Raw genomic sequence first — 17,632 nt, forward strand, 5'->3', positions numbered from 1 at the left:
TGCTCTAAAGAAAGAGAAGTATTACGCAAGACTTCCCAATACGAGCCTTATTTGTTCGCTAATGTCATGAAACGGACGAGTCCAAAAAAAAAAAGAAGAAAAAACGGCATAGTATTTAATACATTTCGTTAAGCACACAATTTCATCTTTCCATGCAACTCCTTTCTGAGCAGTAAAAATAAACCTGCTTTTTTTTCTCGTTCTTTTCAGTTGAAGACTCTAAGAACACGGTACGGTAGGAAAGGTACAGCAACAAGGTGGTCACCGAAGGGAAGCAAGAATGTAATAACGCTTACCGTATGTCGTACGGGAGAATGACCCCAAACTAAGCGCGTAGATCACCGTTCGTGAAAAGCACTCAAGTGGATCGCGCAAAACGGCTCCGCGAGAGAAATCGCTCACCATGCAGGACGCAAACTTCGTGAGCACCATACCCACACCTCCGTACGAACACAGCGCCTATTCCGGAGGGCACAACTGGCCCGACTTCCGGTTGCCTCCCATGACGATGGCGCCGACACTTCGGAAGCAGCCCATGTCCGAGGTCGACGTCTTCGAGTCCTTTTTTAAGCCACTGTACTTTGCGGAGGACCTCAAGCTGACTTCGCAGACCGACCTCGTGGCTGAGCCGCCGACGACTCCGCCCGAACAGCCGCAGCCAGAGCAATGTGGCGCCACGACAGCAGCTTCGTCAGGAGTCGTCGATGGCTCGGCGGAATGGCTCCGGATCCCGCGCGATCTGCCGCTTCAGCGGCCCGTCGAAGAAATGACGAACTTGGTGCCAGGAGTGGGCGGGAAAGCCCGCCAGGATTCGTCGCCGCGCATGTACGACGACGGGTCTCTCGAGAACGCGGCGTTGCACTGCTGCAGGGTCGAGACACCGGAAGAGAGGCGAACGTCGTCGGAGAGCTTGGCCTGCTCGACAGGGGAGCACGACGAGTGGGCAATCGAAGACGTCGCCGTCTCCGTGAAAGGCTGGCCTTCCGCGTCACCGGCCGACGCGGCGGCGGCGGTGGCTGATTCAGCTGCCGGACGTGAATCAGCCGAGCGGCGCCGCCGGAACTCGGGGAGCCTGAGCGGCGTTTTCGAAGACGCCGCCAAGCAAGCGGCGCCGGTCGCCGCCGCTGCCGGCGTCAACGGAACGTCGGTGTCTCCTAACGCTGCCGCGCCTGATGTCCCCACGGCGTCGACGGTGAGCTTCTCGGAGACTCCTGACAGGGAAGAGAACGCCGAATCCGAGACGGAGAAAGCGGAAGCGTGGCTGCCCACAGGTGAGAGTTCCCGCTTCCGCTGCTTCCTCTAAACAGTTGATATCGCAACGGTTGGCCGCGTGGGAGCCCACGTGGTCACGCAATTCGTGGTCCAGCGGGAACCGCAACCGCCGCCGATCTCCCCGCAGCCACCGTATCCGAGCCAAAAAAAAAAAAAAAAATGATAAACGGATGTAGAGGGCAGGCAACACGGACGCGAAATTGGACGTGGCTCGCACGCGGCGAGGAGTCGAATCGTGAGTCAGCGTTGGGCGCGTGAGTAATAGCAATCCGATGACTACGGCAGCCCCATTGGTCGTTAGTGAGTGCTTGAGTCAAAGGGGGACATGGTAGCTTAAATGGGCAGCGCGGCCACACGACAAAGAACTTTTGCGCCATTAGCCAATGCGTAAAATGCGGGAAACGGTAGGTTCGGCTACGTGCCATGCACCTTATCCACTTTCATTTCCATTTACTTCATTATTTGCACATTTCAACTAAACATAACGATTTTGCGTTCTCTGGCTTCGTTGCCTGTTTCTACACGTGGCTATGACTAACAAAGCCCGACGGATGCCCTTATTGTTTTCGCTTAAGCATACGAGTCCTTGCTGGCCAATCGCCAGCTCCTAAGCTCAGGTATACTGCGTGACACCTGTGGTTAAACAGGTGCATCCGCCGCCTTAGCCGCGAGCTGCGCTGGCTAACGCTACCAAGGCTAATCTTGTACGCATGCGAATACCCAAGAAAGTGGACGAGAAGATGGCGCCACGCTAGCTTAAATGGTAAACACCGCACGCGTATAATACGAAAGGTGTGGATTCGGTTCCCAGCTGCGGCAAGTTTGCTTTTCGTTCACTTTCATTTCCATTTGCTTTATTACTTCTACGTTTCAATTTAACGTAATAATGTTTGTTAAAGCGAACCTTTAATAATCACCTGCTTTCCTGAGTTTTGCGTGGCTGACTGGCTGTTGGATGCTGGGTGCTGTTGGGTCGGTCGCTATCTAGGCGAATTTCTCGATGCATATAAGAAAATGGGTTAAATGAAACTACCAGTGAAGTGGCTTATATCACCCTTGTAAGCTAACCAAGTATTCGCACCTCTGTTCTGCACAACAAAATATAACTTCCTGCACAAAACCTGAACATATAATGTCGCCTCACAGTCATCTCAAAGCACACCGATCTGTTTATAGAATGGTGAACTATATTTAACGGACTCTTTGATTTACATATTTTCTTTGATATAGCCGCTCAGTATGTACCACTGGGTGCGCGCCCATTCTAGGCCAATCCTCCAGAATGGGCTCGTCCCACTGTGGTACAAAAGGTACAGGATCCCTAAATGTTGCTTGATATGTGTTGCACTTTTCTGTGCATGAATCTGTCATCACCATTCTTCCCTCAATAAGCATAATACAGCGCCTTTGGCCTTGTGCCATCGCTGCATATACGTCTCACACTGCGCATCCACCTTATTTGGAGTTTGCATTCTGGCATACCTTGTGAAAAAAGCAATGCATAAATATAAATATCATAACGATAAAGGTTGTGACCTTTGCGTTGAACAAACAAACAAACATTCCATTAGATTACACGTTGTCTAGGATGAAAGTAAGCAAAATTCTACGCATCGCCTTTAGTTGTAAAGGATTAATTGCCCACTTTGCTTAAACTTCGCTTCACATACATTTCAACATGTGCAATTTATCTGCGTATTTATTTAGATGCCTTTGCTGCAGTTGACTTTGTCAGAGCACGGTCCAATAATTTTCTGTATAGTGAAGGGGCACTTGGTCTACTCTTCCTAAAATATTTGCTTGTGGTTTCTTACTTCTTAACGTTCTCAATTTCATGGCCACAACAGCACTGAAAATTGGAGTGGCATACCACTTCGAGAAAGGATTTTGCGTATGCCATTTCCACTCTAAAGCAAGATACTCTATGGTGTATATTTATGTGTCGCGGGAGATGAGCTATACCGTGTTGGAACTTCACCTCGTCGGTCAACTTTCGTGTTGCAGAGACTGAGTGACGCGTCGCTTAAGCTACAGGCTCGCTGTCACTGCATTCGAAAATTGTCAGATAAGAACAACTGACGGGAGGGGTGTCGTTATTCTTCTCAACTATACGGGACTCCACCTTTCCCTGTAGTGACCATATTTTGTCCCATGTTGTACTTACACCCTTCCATCTACCCCCACCTCATCTCTTTCCTTTCTTTTTCACTTAAGCGAGCGGGCGTGGTGTTCATGTTTCTAATAATAATAATAATAATAATAATAATAATAATAATAATAATAATAATAATAATAATAATAATAATAATAATAATAATAATAATACCTAAATACTAAAAAAGACGGTCAATTTCCCGTCTGTTATTCCTTCGGATTCACTATGATAGAAATATACCGATTAGGCTGTCAAGTTCATATCTAGGAACTATAACTGCAGGTATTGCAGGTATTGATAACGTAATGAATGAACGGCATCTAAAGTATCCATGTGTTATGCGTGGAGCTATAGTGCAATACTCACTATGCAAAAGTTGTGTCACGCAGTAATAGAGGTTAAATGTCACGTTTGTCGGTGACAGTTCGCCGATACCTTAAAAAAAGTATCAGATCTGTATACGTTCACCCATGAAGCAGTTCACGCAAAAGAGAAATAAAAACTACCAATATAACACTTTCTTTCCTAATTTTTTTTGATCGCTAACAGAATTTAAAAAAAAAGTCAACCACGCATGTAGCACAATTCAACTTGTTATGCTAGATTAGTCTCCGAGGCGGACATTATATGCTAGAGAAATCAAAATGAACATTTTACTAAATGACAGTTTCCCCATTATCTTTTAAGCTAATTAATTTACAGCGCATATTGCTATATCAGAATTGCTGCCGGTTACTTCGGAAGTCATATCCACTTGGAACAAATAGAGAGGATGACAGATATGTGTTTCGAGATATGCTTTCCCAAGGTGTGCGACAAAATTCACTGGTGTTTCAGTAATTTTTGAGCTTCAGTGCATAAAAACTAAAGGTTTTTCGTTAAAAAAGTAAGGGCAAGAACGGTACACATTTATCTCAAGTTTGAGAGCGCTCATACGGTTTCATCTGAGCTAGTTTCAAACTAGTTCCAAATGAATGTGCATTGTGAAATCACAAACTTCAATTCGTGCACTGGAATATGAGCGCTAGAGTAATTCGTTATAATGTTGATTAGTGAAATTTTGTTCATAAGTCAAGTAGGCATTTTGGCTTCCATTGTAGGTAATGTCGTCCTCTTTAATGTCGACCAATTCAGGATACAGCCGCTTCTGCACATATGTTGTTCTTAAAAACGTTAGAAGTGTTTTCTTCTTTCCCTGCTGCGACGGCTTATGAGGTCGGCATTCCAAAATGGTTTGCTCTTACATTGGCCTGTTATCAATGCGAGCGAGCGCAGTTGCGAGCCATAATCTCTGTACACTGCAGCGAGAACAGTCACAAAGAACGTGTTGAAGTGCCTCCTGGCGGCCACAGTCATGGTACGTAACGCTGTCGGCCATTCCGACGCGAAAAGCAACATTAAGTAAAGCCCGGCAAAGCAGGGTTTCTCGCGTTGGTAGAGTCAAGTTGGGGTTCGAAGGCAGAGGGAAAAGTACATGACATACAGTCGGTTGTTTTGGAGACTTGGGGTGTTCCACACGGAAAACGTGAAGTCTCGTGCAAGCACTTGCATTTTTCTGGCGTCCTCTGAGCTTGATAACGGTAGCTGTTCGTGCAGTTAATCATATGCACAGTTAATTAAGCCAGGAAAGTCGCAGCTTTCCCTCGGTGGACTGATGGTAGGGGCAAAGGAGGCATTTTTGCGCACAATTTATTCAGTGCACTCTGCTTGTAAACATTTTCATGTTTATAAAGAACGCTACAGCGAGACATCCCGTTTATCATTTTGAAACAACCCGTTAAACTTAGCATACTAAAAAATTTACAGCAAGAGGCAAGGATATTCGAATGCTGGCGCTCTTCCTCTTTCCACCCGACAAAGTTGATGATGATGTTTTAATAATAATAATAATAATAATAATAATAATAATAATAATAATAATAATAATAATAATAATAATAATAATAATAATAATAATAATGTTGGCAGAGTACCCAGGAACAGCTATGACGCCTTTGTACTGGTACACTTAAAATCTGATATACAAAACACTGTACAGAAAAGCAAATGTGGAAGCGAATACAATACAATATGAGGTAAAGGACTGAACAGGAGAAAAAGAAAAACGAGCGCCGGTCGTGAAAGCGAGTTACTAATAATAAAAAACGTGATCATCTACATCTACACTTCTACAAAAAACAGGCAATGACCTCTGAGATACGTCAATATATCAGAATACGCATTGTGCATGTTTACTTTTCTTCTAAGTCGACGTTGAGCTATAGGAAAATGTATACGGCAACATGACTATGGGGAATGCTTTCTAGCAGATTTTTGCGGTACGCAAAGTTGTATGTGATCAATAAGCTGGATGTATAAGACGCATTATAAGTAATACAAGAATTAATTTAGATAAACATTACCAGAGGAGTTGATGAGCGCCGTTTGCTCGCGACAGATTATTAATATACAATAAAAAGTGGCCAGGGCATTAAAGCAATGGTAAATAAGCGCCCATGAAGGAATATATTCAGTAATTGTGTTGCTCCAGCAGTGGGGTGAATTACTTCTTGACTCCATCAACAAAATTTAAATTCGCTTTTAGGTCAAGTCCCTCAGCTTTTTATCATTTCTCTTGCGTTGCTTCATCTTGTTGAAAGCAGCAGTTTCCTCCGCTTTTTCTCGGAGAGAGGATGGCGATACTCTTGCGACTTTCAAGAAAGCCAACGACCCGTGTACAGTCGGCTATTTACCTCGTCTTTCGTTTGCCGGTTGTGTAAAACGATTCGCACCGAAGACGGGAAAGAGCAAAAACGCAGAAAGAAGGGCCGTTAACCTGGCCGTAACTACCGGTTAACCGTTGCCCGCGAGGCATGTGCCGACCTGTAAACTGTCGCGCCTGATTACACGTCGCTTTGCAAAAAGGAGAGCCGCCTGAGCTTCCGTGCTTCCTTCATTAACAGGTAGGAACGCCGGCCAGTATAAATAGTGCTCGGACGAAGCAAGGAAACAAGGAACGCGCCCCGCCGGCAAACGATACGCCGCAACCATTAGGAACTCTCTCGCTTTCACTCTCTGACGTTTCTCTCAAATCTTTCTTTTTCCTTCACCTTCACGAGCGGTGGAAAGAATCGTGCCAGCGTAGATTCCTTGAAACTGTACGCCTTTTCTTATTCATTATTTTCTCCCGTTGTGAGAAAGACGTTCTGAGTTGCCTTCGCATCGTCCAGCTTAGTCGGGCTCGTGGACGCCGTTCGCTTAGCGGACGCAATTAGCCCGTCGCCACTCGGACGGGCGCCGTCCCTCTTGGCGGTGTCTTAGAAGAGAGCGTACAGCGTCCGCAACCAGCCACCGACCCTCGGCTTCCTCCTCGTAGCCTGGCGTCAGGTACCAGCTAGAGCCACCAGGGCGCACGCCGCCGGCCAGCCGTTCGCTCGCCTTATAACGAGGTGTGGACGAGACGATCCGCCAGACCTACACACCATCAACATCGGCATCGCACGTCAAGGAAAAGGTGCAGAGTGGAGGGGGCGCATAAAGGCGCCGCGACCACGCGCCGAGCCCCCGCGACCAGAGGCGCCGGCGCGACCGGCATGGGATTCATATACACCTGCCTCGTGGCACACTTGTTGCGGGCCGCCCGCCGCCGATTCCATGCACGCTAACAAACGCACGAGCTGGCGCTCTTCCCCTTTCCACCCGACAAAGGGGAGAGAGCGCATCTCTCCGTTCTCCAGGAAAGCAAGCAAGCGCCTCCGTCGGGGAACCGTGGCGACGACGCGATTTCTGTGGGCGGCTAGAGCGCGCGGAGAGCCGGCTTCTGGGAAACGAATCTAATTTCGTAAACGCCGCTGGACCTTCGCGTGGTACAGAACAGGGGGGGAATTGGGTGAGCATGAGAGGGCAGAAGAAAAAAAAAAAGAGTAAACGAAAGAACCTCGTGAGGTAAGACGTATCGTAAGTTACAGCACGGCGCGACAAACCAGTTAGATCGCAAAAAAAAAAAAAAAAAAAGAAAGGAAACGGTTTTCCAATGCCAGATTCGCTTCATTGAGTCGTGCTGTTCGCGATTACACACACGCGGCATGACGCGCTTGTTTGTCTCGTTTGACCTCTGGCTCTCTATGATGGTGCGTGTGTCGGGAAGGAACGACGATGTGGGAAAGGTGGTGCTCTGTCTTTTTCGTGTGCAACGTGGCGTTCATCTCCCTTTAATGGCTGGCGGATAACGCGTGCCCCGCCGTCGGCTTCACGAGGTTGCCGAAACATCGTAATCGCAGCCGACGATACTGCTCCCGCTCTCTTGCCGAGAGGTCAGAGAGACGGCTAGGCATCGGTGGCGCGCCAGGCGAGGACGGCAGCCGCGGCGGCAGCATGAATCACGAGAAACTTGGCGCCGTAACAATAAGGAAAGTGTTTCTCCGCGCGACCGCGGCAGTAAAGACACTGTCGTTGCCGCCGCTTGAATCAGCGGCGCCGTCTCCAGGAAAACACGGGCTGATGCGCGAAGGGGAGGCGCCTCGCTCTGTAGTACTACGCACGGAGGGCATGAATGAAAAACCGTGGCTCGCCTGGAGCGTGACGTGTTACTCTGGCCACTTTGGCCTTGTTTCAGGAAAGGGAGGGGGCAGATTGCTTGGTTCCTTGCGGCTGTCGACCTTGTTTCGACAGGGAGTCGCAAATAACATGAAATAACAGTATCGGAGCTTTCCGTGTGGATGAGACCAACTGTATGGTGCCAACAGCCAGCCATCTGAAGAAGCTCCAGATATTCTTCACGTCCGAATTATTTTGTAATTTGTACCAGTTGATCACCTAGCTTTTTAATAATTCACTTTACATCGACTACGTCAACGTTCGGACCTCAGATCATATTTCGAAATGTCAGTTTCAACTATCTGCAGCGCAGTGCCTTCTAACCCCTCTATTTCTCTCTTTTTCGCTTCAGAAGAACAGCTCCAAATCTGAAAAACCTGTGGGAATAAGCAACACTTGATACGCGTTCCAGAGCGTTAAATCACTTAATGTTTGAAGCGAACTGAAATACCTCTTGACGCCTTCCTTAACACCATAATTATAACGCGTCGTCAATTTAATTCGCCCTTCTAGAGTAATTGCATGTTTTACTCTGGAATAGGCTTTTCTTTTACTAGACGTCAACAGTATAATCATGAGTGCATGCTGCGTGGGGAAAAAAAATGCACGTCTAAATAGCACACTGGAGCAGCTTTTCAGGACCGCATACTATAAGGGCATTCCAGACGCGCACCTTTTTCTTGTCTTCATCTTACGCTGTCTTCAGTATCAGTTCTGTACGATCGTCCAGCGCACAAGTCCTTTTTACCCTGACTTGTCACTACAGAATAGTACGTACATAGAGGAATGCGCCAGCAGCAGCGGCAGCTCATCTCACGCTGCTTGATATTCATGTGCCGTTCGCGCGGCGGCAGGCGTGCTAGGTTCTGCCAGCCCTGTCATTCCTCTTATACCTGCGCGATGGCTCCCCGCTCCGCCGCGCTCCCGGTGGCCCCCCGATCATGCGCCTCTGAGTCAGAGCTGCGGCGCGGGGCTTTATCGCTGCATAGTGAGCTCACGCGGCGCTCCTATCCTTGGTCCTGCCTCGTGCCTGGAGGCATTGGCAGTGGTGCCCTCCTCGCACAACACGTATTCAGCGTCATCTTATCCGCGTAAACTCGTGCCACTCTCCTTTCGCGTGGACGAACGGTTGCTGCGCGATCGCCTATGGCCTGCTTGTAGATTCGACGTCCGTCACGTAGCCACCTGTAACGAGCTCACTTGGCCGTGACTCATCCCCGAGCACTTGGCTTCACGTGGTCGAGATTACGCGAAGAAACCACCTGACAGAGCTCCTATATATACGAGGAAGGGCATGGCCAATGCAGGAGGAAAGGAGACGGAATATTTCTCTCTCTTTTTTTTTTCTTTTCTCGTTTTTTATAACATCGCTTCTTGAGGCAAGCTAATGAAACAGCAAAATAATTAAGCAACGAAACTTTGGAGGCTATACTTATAATCGTAGGCGAGTGGTGAAACTACCACCATTTACCTGAGATGTTAATCTGTATAGGAAAAGGAGGAAAGTGTGAGTCTTTGTAGGATGAGGTTATGGGGCAATCTATAGGTAACTTCGGCGAGCTTCGCTGCAACATCGGCACAGCTAAAAAACTACTGCATCGATATTCTCGAATGGATCTTTCTCCTTTCTTAACTGGTTTCTGAAAGCTTGTAAGGTCGAAGCACGTACTGTGAAATCGTACATTTATTTCATAAATATTCTGTCACAATGCAAAGATTAATAAAAACAAATGGAAGAAAAGAAATAAAGAAAAAAATAAAAGAGATTGACGTTACAGGCTGGAGTGTAAGGATCTTGTCGTTTTGTCCTTCTGTCCTGACTTGAGCAGTGGTGTCTTAGTGTTCAGTGATACATGTTCTGAAATCTGAGACCATGAGCCTCAGACAAATTGCATGTGGTCAAAAATACGGCTTCCTGACCGTGACCTCTACTTTGTGCAAACAACAACGACGACACCGACATAAACAGCGATGCATTTCTCGCTGTCAGCATTGGTTTGCTGGTCATTCAAGGCACCTAAATGCGCTGTTACAACCAACTATTCCATCCAGACGTTAATTGTTTGCGAAGTTGAACGGTGGCCACTTGAGACGAAACGTCTGCATCGGGATCACTGATCAGCTTTTCACAGCTAGCTTTCTAGAGGGGCGTTTTCTGTTTGCTTTTTCTCTTCCTTGCACGCCTTCTTCGTTAAACCGGGAGGAGACTCACGGCATCTCGTTCCCCGCATACCTACCCGCTGATTCAAACTGGACGCGCACGCTGTATGCGGACGCGGAGGCGCTTACCGGTCTTTCACACAATGCGCATTCTTTTCTCACGCTCAAACGTCCATCTAGATGGTTCCCCGGCCGCACCCCCGACTTCGTTGGCTGAGGCTACGCCGTTCTTGGACCGTGCCGCATCTTTTCTTTGCGCGCACTCCCGACTTTCACCTCTGCGTAGTAGCGAGACTCGTTCGGTGGTTTCGTCGCTGCCTCCGGCGCAGTGGCCGGGGAGCGTGCGAAATGACCCTGCTCCTCCGGCGCCCTCCGAAAGAATCAGCGTGGGAGGGTGAGTTGCATCAAAGTGCTAACTCTAGATACGCGTATCGCCTTACATGGCCGCACGGTAGTGCTGCCTGAGGCACTATATCAACAGTGGCTAGGGCTGGCCGGCACATATGCAATTTTCATTGAAAGCATCGTGATAATTTTATTTATTTATGTTTGTCGCTAAACATACCATTAAAAAAACGCTTCTGGGGTAGACAGCGCAATCCCGACTCCTCAGGTGAATTTTTTGAACAGGCGGACATTGCTTGCGCGGCAAACGACCCTTTTCAGTTATCTAACAAGTATACAATAATTACCCTCTAATTAAATGTGGTATATGACAAAAGTTGCCACATTGTAATTTCATTCCGGCGTCAGTGAAGTCATTTCCACTTAGCAGAAATTATGAAACAAGCAAGTGTTTCGATGTATCCTTCCCCGAACATTGGTTTTAAATCCACTTGCGTTCCATTTTGCTTTATACATATAAGGGAGGCTATTGGCATACTCTTGCCCTGTGTATGTTTGGTTGTGCTTGAATTACGGCGTGGTGATTTCGAGGGTCCAACAAAAGAACTCAATGCGATCGACTCAAGGAGCACAGTGCATCCACGCTAATATATGGTGAATTACAGTACACGGTGGGTTAACTTCTCGTCATTACATCGTATACATGATTTGCAATTTACTCGTTGTGTACTGTGATTCTAACTCCACTCCCTCTGAAACTATCACCACAACACATTTCTGTGTGTTGACCCGTTCTATATAGCAGGATAACTCTTCAATCACTCCTGTCTCTGTGCTCACAGCAGGCGCACTGCTCTGCTGGTCTTGTGCAACGTCAATATTTGTGTGTACACATAATCTCCGACGTCCCGTCCTTTCACTCGCATTCCTTGGTTCCCTTGAGAACGCACTACCAGCAGAGGATCAATGTTACAATCACATGAAGGCAAATCACGTCCCTTTTCCTGCAGGCTCGCGCCGTGCTGTAAGCCGCAGGCTGCGTGACATTGTGTAATCTTGATAGTCTACTGCAGGGATTGCGGAATGTGTTCTTAGAAATCGGGTCCTTGCAAGCAGGCTAACGCTATTCACGGTGCGTGAGGTGTTTGCGAAGCCTCTGGATTCACCGGACAGGCTGCAGCGCTTTTGTAAGACGCGAGACCTAATAAGATGCTGGCTGGAAATCGCGTGCGGGTTAGCATAAAGAAAGGAGAAAGAGAAAGAAAAAAAGGAATCAGAGGGTGAGGCGGTGGCTCGATATATCCTTTATTTGCAAGTGCGCTTTTCTGCATTGCACACCTGCCCCATAAACGGAGGCACCACTCTTGTTCGGATGAAGCCAAAAGAGCATGGACTCGGCTTGCTGGTGCCTTCCTTCTGCGTGTGGTCTGATGCACTAGACCCATCTCTCCATGCATTTTCTACCACACAAACCTCCCCAATAGCAAACGGACAGGGAAGGTTGATTACGCCGGCCATTAGCATACCAAACTGCACTGTGGTAGAGCTAGATTTGCATTTAAGAAAGTGGTGCTTAGGGGATTCCAAATACGAAATTGCATCTTCTTGTGCCGTTTTAGTGTAAGATATTCAATTATATGCAACTAAAAGGGTTCCAGATGGCTATATGGCTGCGCATGCGGCAGTGAAATCTCAGTCTTGCAGAGTGACATTTCATGACTCCTTTAGCTGACTGAAATCACATTGCACATGCACACGAACGCGATGACGCTTGATACGACGTCACTGTACAATACAGTAAAAATAAAGTATTTCATTGATGATAATGATAAGTAGCTGGGCACGTGCTTCCTGGCGCATGCGGCCTAGGCGGTACGATATGGCGCGCCCCTCCGCTAACCAACTCTCAAAGAGCCACTAGATCGAAGCTCTTATGTTTCCTTCAATATATAAGCCACAACCAGGGCGAAATAGAACAAACAAGGCAGAACATTAACGCGGAGCACCCTATAGTTGTCACGGGGCGTGCAAGAAGAGAATAGCAGACATACATTGTGTCGCAAGAAACTGCGTTCCGCGAAATTCAGCGGCACTAGATGCCGAACGTACATGATAACGGCTATAGCACTGCGTGCCCACCCTGGCATCAGGTTCACCTTGGTTGCTCTCTCATCGCGGCTGACAGCCTACCGCGAAGAGCCGAGAGATGTTATACGGACGGCTATCCAATTACACCTATACGGAGCGCGGGAGGGTGCTTGCACATGTGCATACATAGAAGCGAGGAAAGACAAGCAGAAAAGGCAGTAAGTACACAGCTTCAGTATATACGTCCTTCTTTCCCAAAGAGGCGCGTCGTGCGCGTGCAGCAACAGTCTTGCGGTGCATAGCTTCTCTCTCTCTCTCTTCTCTCTCTCGTTATAATCTGTTTCGTTGCCAGTGCTCTGGGATAGCTCGTTTCTTTTTTATTCGTCGCGAGAGCACGCGCCTTATCCCGGGGCGCCAAACGACTCTAGCTCGCTTTCCGAAGCAGAGGTCACGCGTCGACGATGCGCCGAGAATTCGGCGACGGCGACGACGCACCGCCCTATTCTGAGAATGCGCCAGCGAGGGCATCGCGGAACGGGAGCCGTTGTTTCTCGGCCGTGGCGCAACTGGCCGCAACGACTCCCGCAGCGATGCATGGGAGCTGCGCAGAGCGAGTCTGCACGGCGAGCGCGCGGGCAGAGGTGCCGCGGAGGAAAGAAAAAAGACGACGCGAGTCCGTGGGATGGAGCACTATTTAGAGCGTGCGCGCCCTCCCCACACAAGAGCACGAAAGAGAAGAGAAATAAAGCGAGCCCCAGCAAGTCGTTGCGTTCGTGTGCGCCACTGCAACAACCGCGGACCCTTCGCTTTGCCTATATCTCGCGTCTCGTCAAATTACCGGTGTTCCGGGTGTGGTGGCGACGAACTTTAACGCTGCGTGGCAGGGGCTCGTTCTCGTTTAACATAAAAATAGGGCGACGCAGATAACGCCCCGGGAAGGATAACAAAAATAGACGCGCTGTTCAAGGCATAGACAATAATAAAAGGCGTTCGCAGTACACGTGCTGCTATTGAAGGGGCGTGCGACAATCCGCTGGGGCAAAGCGCGGAAAGGAAACAAAAGGAGGCTAGAAGCTGTAGTAATTAATTGTTTATTAAAATTAAAGTAAATAAATAAATACCTTAAAGGGAAGGCAAGAAAATTACTGATGACTCCACTGCAACTGTTTAGCACAGTCTGCTGACGCTCAAGCAGCAGCCAGCAGTGTTGGGGTTGGGGTAGGGTCGTAAAATCACAGGCAGAGAAGATAACAGAGAGGAGGGAGTAAAAGAAGGAACTATTTGCACATATGCAACAAAGCGACTAGGTAAAAGTTATCCATAGTTCTCTTGTGGAGTGACTCCCTCGAGAGAGTTTGTTACCCGGCCTCGCGCACCAGCACTGCTATAGGTAAAAATGCTGCGAGCCGTTAGAACGACAATTCCACGATTGAAAACGCAAATGTCGCCTGCGTATATTGAAAGACGGCGAGGCATCGGAACAAAGGCTTCTGGTCATACAAGAAACATTGTAATGGGTCTTAACAGAGTGAATGATTTCACGGATGAGCGGGGTACGAACGTTCCTGCTGAAAAAATAAGCTGTTCGACCGTGCCGCCTAGAAAGTTTTAAGAGTTTTAACATCTGTCTTGATGGTCATCAGTTGGAAATAGTTTAAATTCAGTATTTGTTTGGCATTATTGTCGATCGGCGCTTAATCTGGACCCAACACTTGGAAGCTCTGGAACGGAAAGAAAACCGTGTTCGAATTCTGAGATATCCATTTTTAGTCGGATATAGTCGGATAACCTGCTGAAGCTTCACGTCGCAATATTACGATCAGCTTTACTATCTTCACTGTCAGTGCTAAATTCCACGCCCCGCACAGTAGACAAGTTGCATACCTTAATCGCAAGAAGTCCTTGAGTTTGTCTTGAGGTGATGCCAAGCACACTGGCCATCACAGAAGAGCGAAAGCTAAAAGCGGTACAGAGGGAGACAGCGACATTTCGGCCTGTTTTTTTTCGACCATTTACTCAGCTTTACCGCCACGAACTTTCGAAAGGGTTGCTACTCAGAAATGTATGTAATTTGCATTCACAATTGATTGTGTACGAATCAGTTGTTCTAGTTCCTCCACACAGTGGTGAAGCACTGCCTTCATTGATATATCCAGAACATACGTTTTGTTAGAAGAATGTGAAGTTTCACCAATAGTTGCGGCATAGTAAAGTTTCAAATGTACAACCCGCATACCAGCGCAAAACAAGTGTACGCAAATGGCTCGTGCAATAAAAACCGTTCATCACCTACTTTTGCTATATACCGACATTAAATGTGTAACGCATGTCTGAGATCCATCGTGTTGTACCACACCAATGATGGTAGAACTATAGGTAATTCTGTAAGCGGATAAGGTTTACCTGCGGCAGTCAGCCTTCATATAAATGGGTAGTTCGCGCAGATTCGCGGTTTGTATGTAAGCTGTTCTACAACGTTCAGGCAAAATGTGCACACAGTAAAATAATCGTGAGAATTGCTGAGCTGAGACGTTTTGCGGAAACTCGCGGTAAGAAAACTGCATTTCAATGGGTCACCGGCATACTTGGAAATAAACGAGCGGATGAATTGGCAAAACGTGCACACTAACATGGAAAATGCATTATCCCATGGTTCAATCACGATGTTCGAAACATACTACGCAAACTCTCAGCGAGGTGATAATCTGCGGCACGGTTCAGTAAAGAGGCCAAAAGATCAGTTTTATATGTCCTATAAACTTTGGGCTGAAATTATGTGTACCTTAGGGGCCACTATACATTCATGTCACAAATACCCTTTGTTACTGACCGCACCATCGACTACATCGTACCATTTCTTGGCGCTCTTTGGCTATCATGGACCCTTGCGCGACAAAGCCATACATCATCATCAAGTTATCGCGAAATGTGGAAACCTTGCCTGACCGCTTTCTCCTTGGTCTTGCCTGCATTAAGCGCTTTCTTTTTAACATTCATCGTGCAAGCTCCACGTCGTAAGCGGGAAGAACAGCGGATGATAACAAAGTCATCGCGTTGCTTGACTGCTCGCTAGATGCCCAACAACAGCAACGGCTACGCTGCAAACTTAGTACTCTGAGCAACGAACGACTGTCACTTGGAACAATATTTGGATCATTCCTGGTTAGTGGCCTTGGAACATTTCACTGCAACGAAATACTTTTTTTTTATTACGAACGTACGGACATTTGGTCCAAATACCAGGTACGACTTTATGCAGTGGCTCACGCTCGTTGATATTTCGTTTTTTAGTGTCTGCACGTGCTAACTCTATAGTTCCTTCTAGTGTTATTTTTCATTTTATATTCATCGATTTCATGAAGAAAATTTACATTTCATGTAATTTGATATAACTGAAATGCAGTAGCCGGAGGCGCACTGCTTCCAAACTTTCCAGATGGGCCCCATTTAACCCTATCCTAGCTGCCTTCGCGATTGGAAACTCACTTTCAGTGAAACAATAATTTCACACGCACTTGTAGCAGGCCCTCACCTAGTTTTATCGTCGCTTCTACGCCATCGCGACGCCATCCTTCGAGCATACGTTTGTACATCCATCATCGTTTAGGAAAAGCGCTTTTAAAACACACCCCTAATGTATTCAGCAAAAATTCGCTGCGCACCGAATTTTCTATTGTTTTTAAACAAGGCTGCAATGTTCTTATCTTTCAGTTTTTTGTTCTCACTGGAGATCTGCAGAGTTCAGCGACCGAGTGACTGTGGCAAACTAAACGTACGAAAACGTAATATGAAAAGGCTCGAAACATCTCTACGGCCTCAGCGTGTCTAACGATATTCAGCCCGGCACTGTGCTCCCACAACCTTTGACCTGCTTCATATAACACGCAGGTGCATAAGCCTTACGGTGCCATACAGGTGCAGTGACGAGAGCACCGCGAAGAAACAAAACAAAGAAGTCTTTGGAGGCCAGCAGTGTAAAGAGACGGAACTTGCCACCTTTCCCGAAAGGCACAGGCCAACTCGTAATCAGCGCCAACAGTAATTGCCCTCGTCGCCAGCTTCGCTGATGCGCGCCCGCCGGAGCGACCGATGCGAAGCTCCTCCCGGTCGCGACCTGGGTGCGGCTCCTCCCGGAGACGCTGGACGATGTGCGCGCAGCCAACCTTCGACCCGGATTCACCTCTCGCTCGTCGCCGCTGCTGTGTACGCGTCTGTGTGTGTCCGGCTAAACTCGCCGCTGCCCCGTATACGGTAGCGGCGGCGGCAGCAATGCGGACCTGCGCTCTCGGCGGTGGCGACGTTTATTGATATCGCTCCACCACTATTACGCCCCGCAGACCGCGCGGTCAACCCGGCTGCGCCGCTAGCTAGCTCTCCATCCGCGTTCGCCCGCGATCGTGAGGCCGCACCCAGCTGCGGGTCTCCGCTCGACGCGCTTCAATTTGAGCCGCTTGTCAGCCGGGGCGGAGAAACTGCAGTTCCGCCTGCCCCGTTACCTTCATTGCAGGCGGGACATCGTTTCGTTGTGGCTTGCGTGCTGCTTCTCTTATCTACTCGTGTGATCCGCGCCCGAGTCCTATAGATGGAAAGGCACTCTGTGTGTACATACGCGAGCGACGGATCGCGTGGGTCGTATTTGTTCTTCTTGGAAGCCCCCGATTAGGAACGGTTGTACTTCATTTACGTGAACGTGAAGGAGACGTTGGCGCCTTTAAGTATCTGGGGATAGTTTTACCGCTTCAGATGTGCGGCAAAATGATGTCATTCGCACAGACTGACGTTCATGTGTGGAGATCGACAACGATCCTGTGGCACACAGGTAATCGTTAAGTCAGCTACTACTAGCGCCGTAAACATAAAGTTTAATTTACAAATGCAGTGCACAAGAGGTGAGCGCGTCATTGGCACAGTAGTTCTACCTACAAGGGTCGTGCGAATGGGTTACTTTTGTTCAGTATATTTGCATTAATTTGAAATTTTACATTTCGCCGGCTGCTCGGCTCAGTGTACGGAGCCGAATATGGCTTGTAGATGTCA

The 17,632-nt window shown here is 47.9% G+C and overlaps 1 protein-coding gene across 1 annotated transcript in view; it reads left to right on the forward strand.

Moving 5' to 3' along the window:
* Nucleotides 1-725: 725 nt before the first annotated feature.
* Nucleotides 726-17,632, forward strand: part of LOC119456376 (retroviral integration site protein Fli-1 homolog) — a 55,056-nt gene continuing 38,149 nt past the window's right edge. Inside the window, exon 1 of the mRNA XM_037718091.2 lies at nt 726-1,271. Coding sequence (XP_037574019.2) covers nt 767-1,271 — 505 coding nt within the window. The 5' untranslated portion in view covers nt 726-766. The remainder of the gene's footprint in view (nt 1,272-17,632) is intronic.

This window comes from Dermacentor silvarum, chromosome 6, assembly GCF_013339745.2.
Source record: "Dermacentor silvarum isolate Dsil-2018 chromosome 6, BIME_Dsil_1.4, whole genome shotgun sequence".
NCBI classification, from domain to species: Eukaryota; Metazoa; Arthropoda; class Arachnida; order Ixodida; family Ixodidae; genus Dermacentor; species Dermacentor silvarum.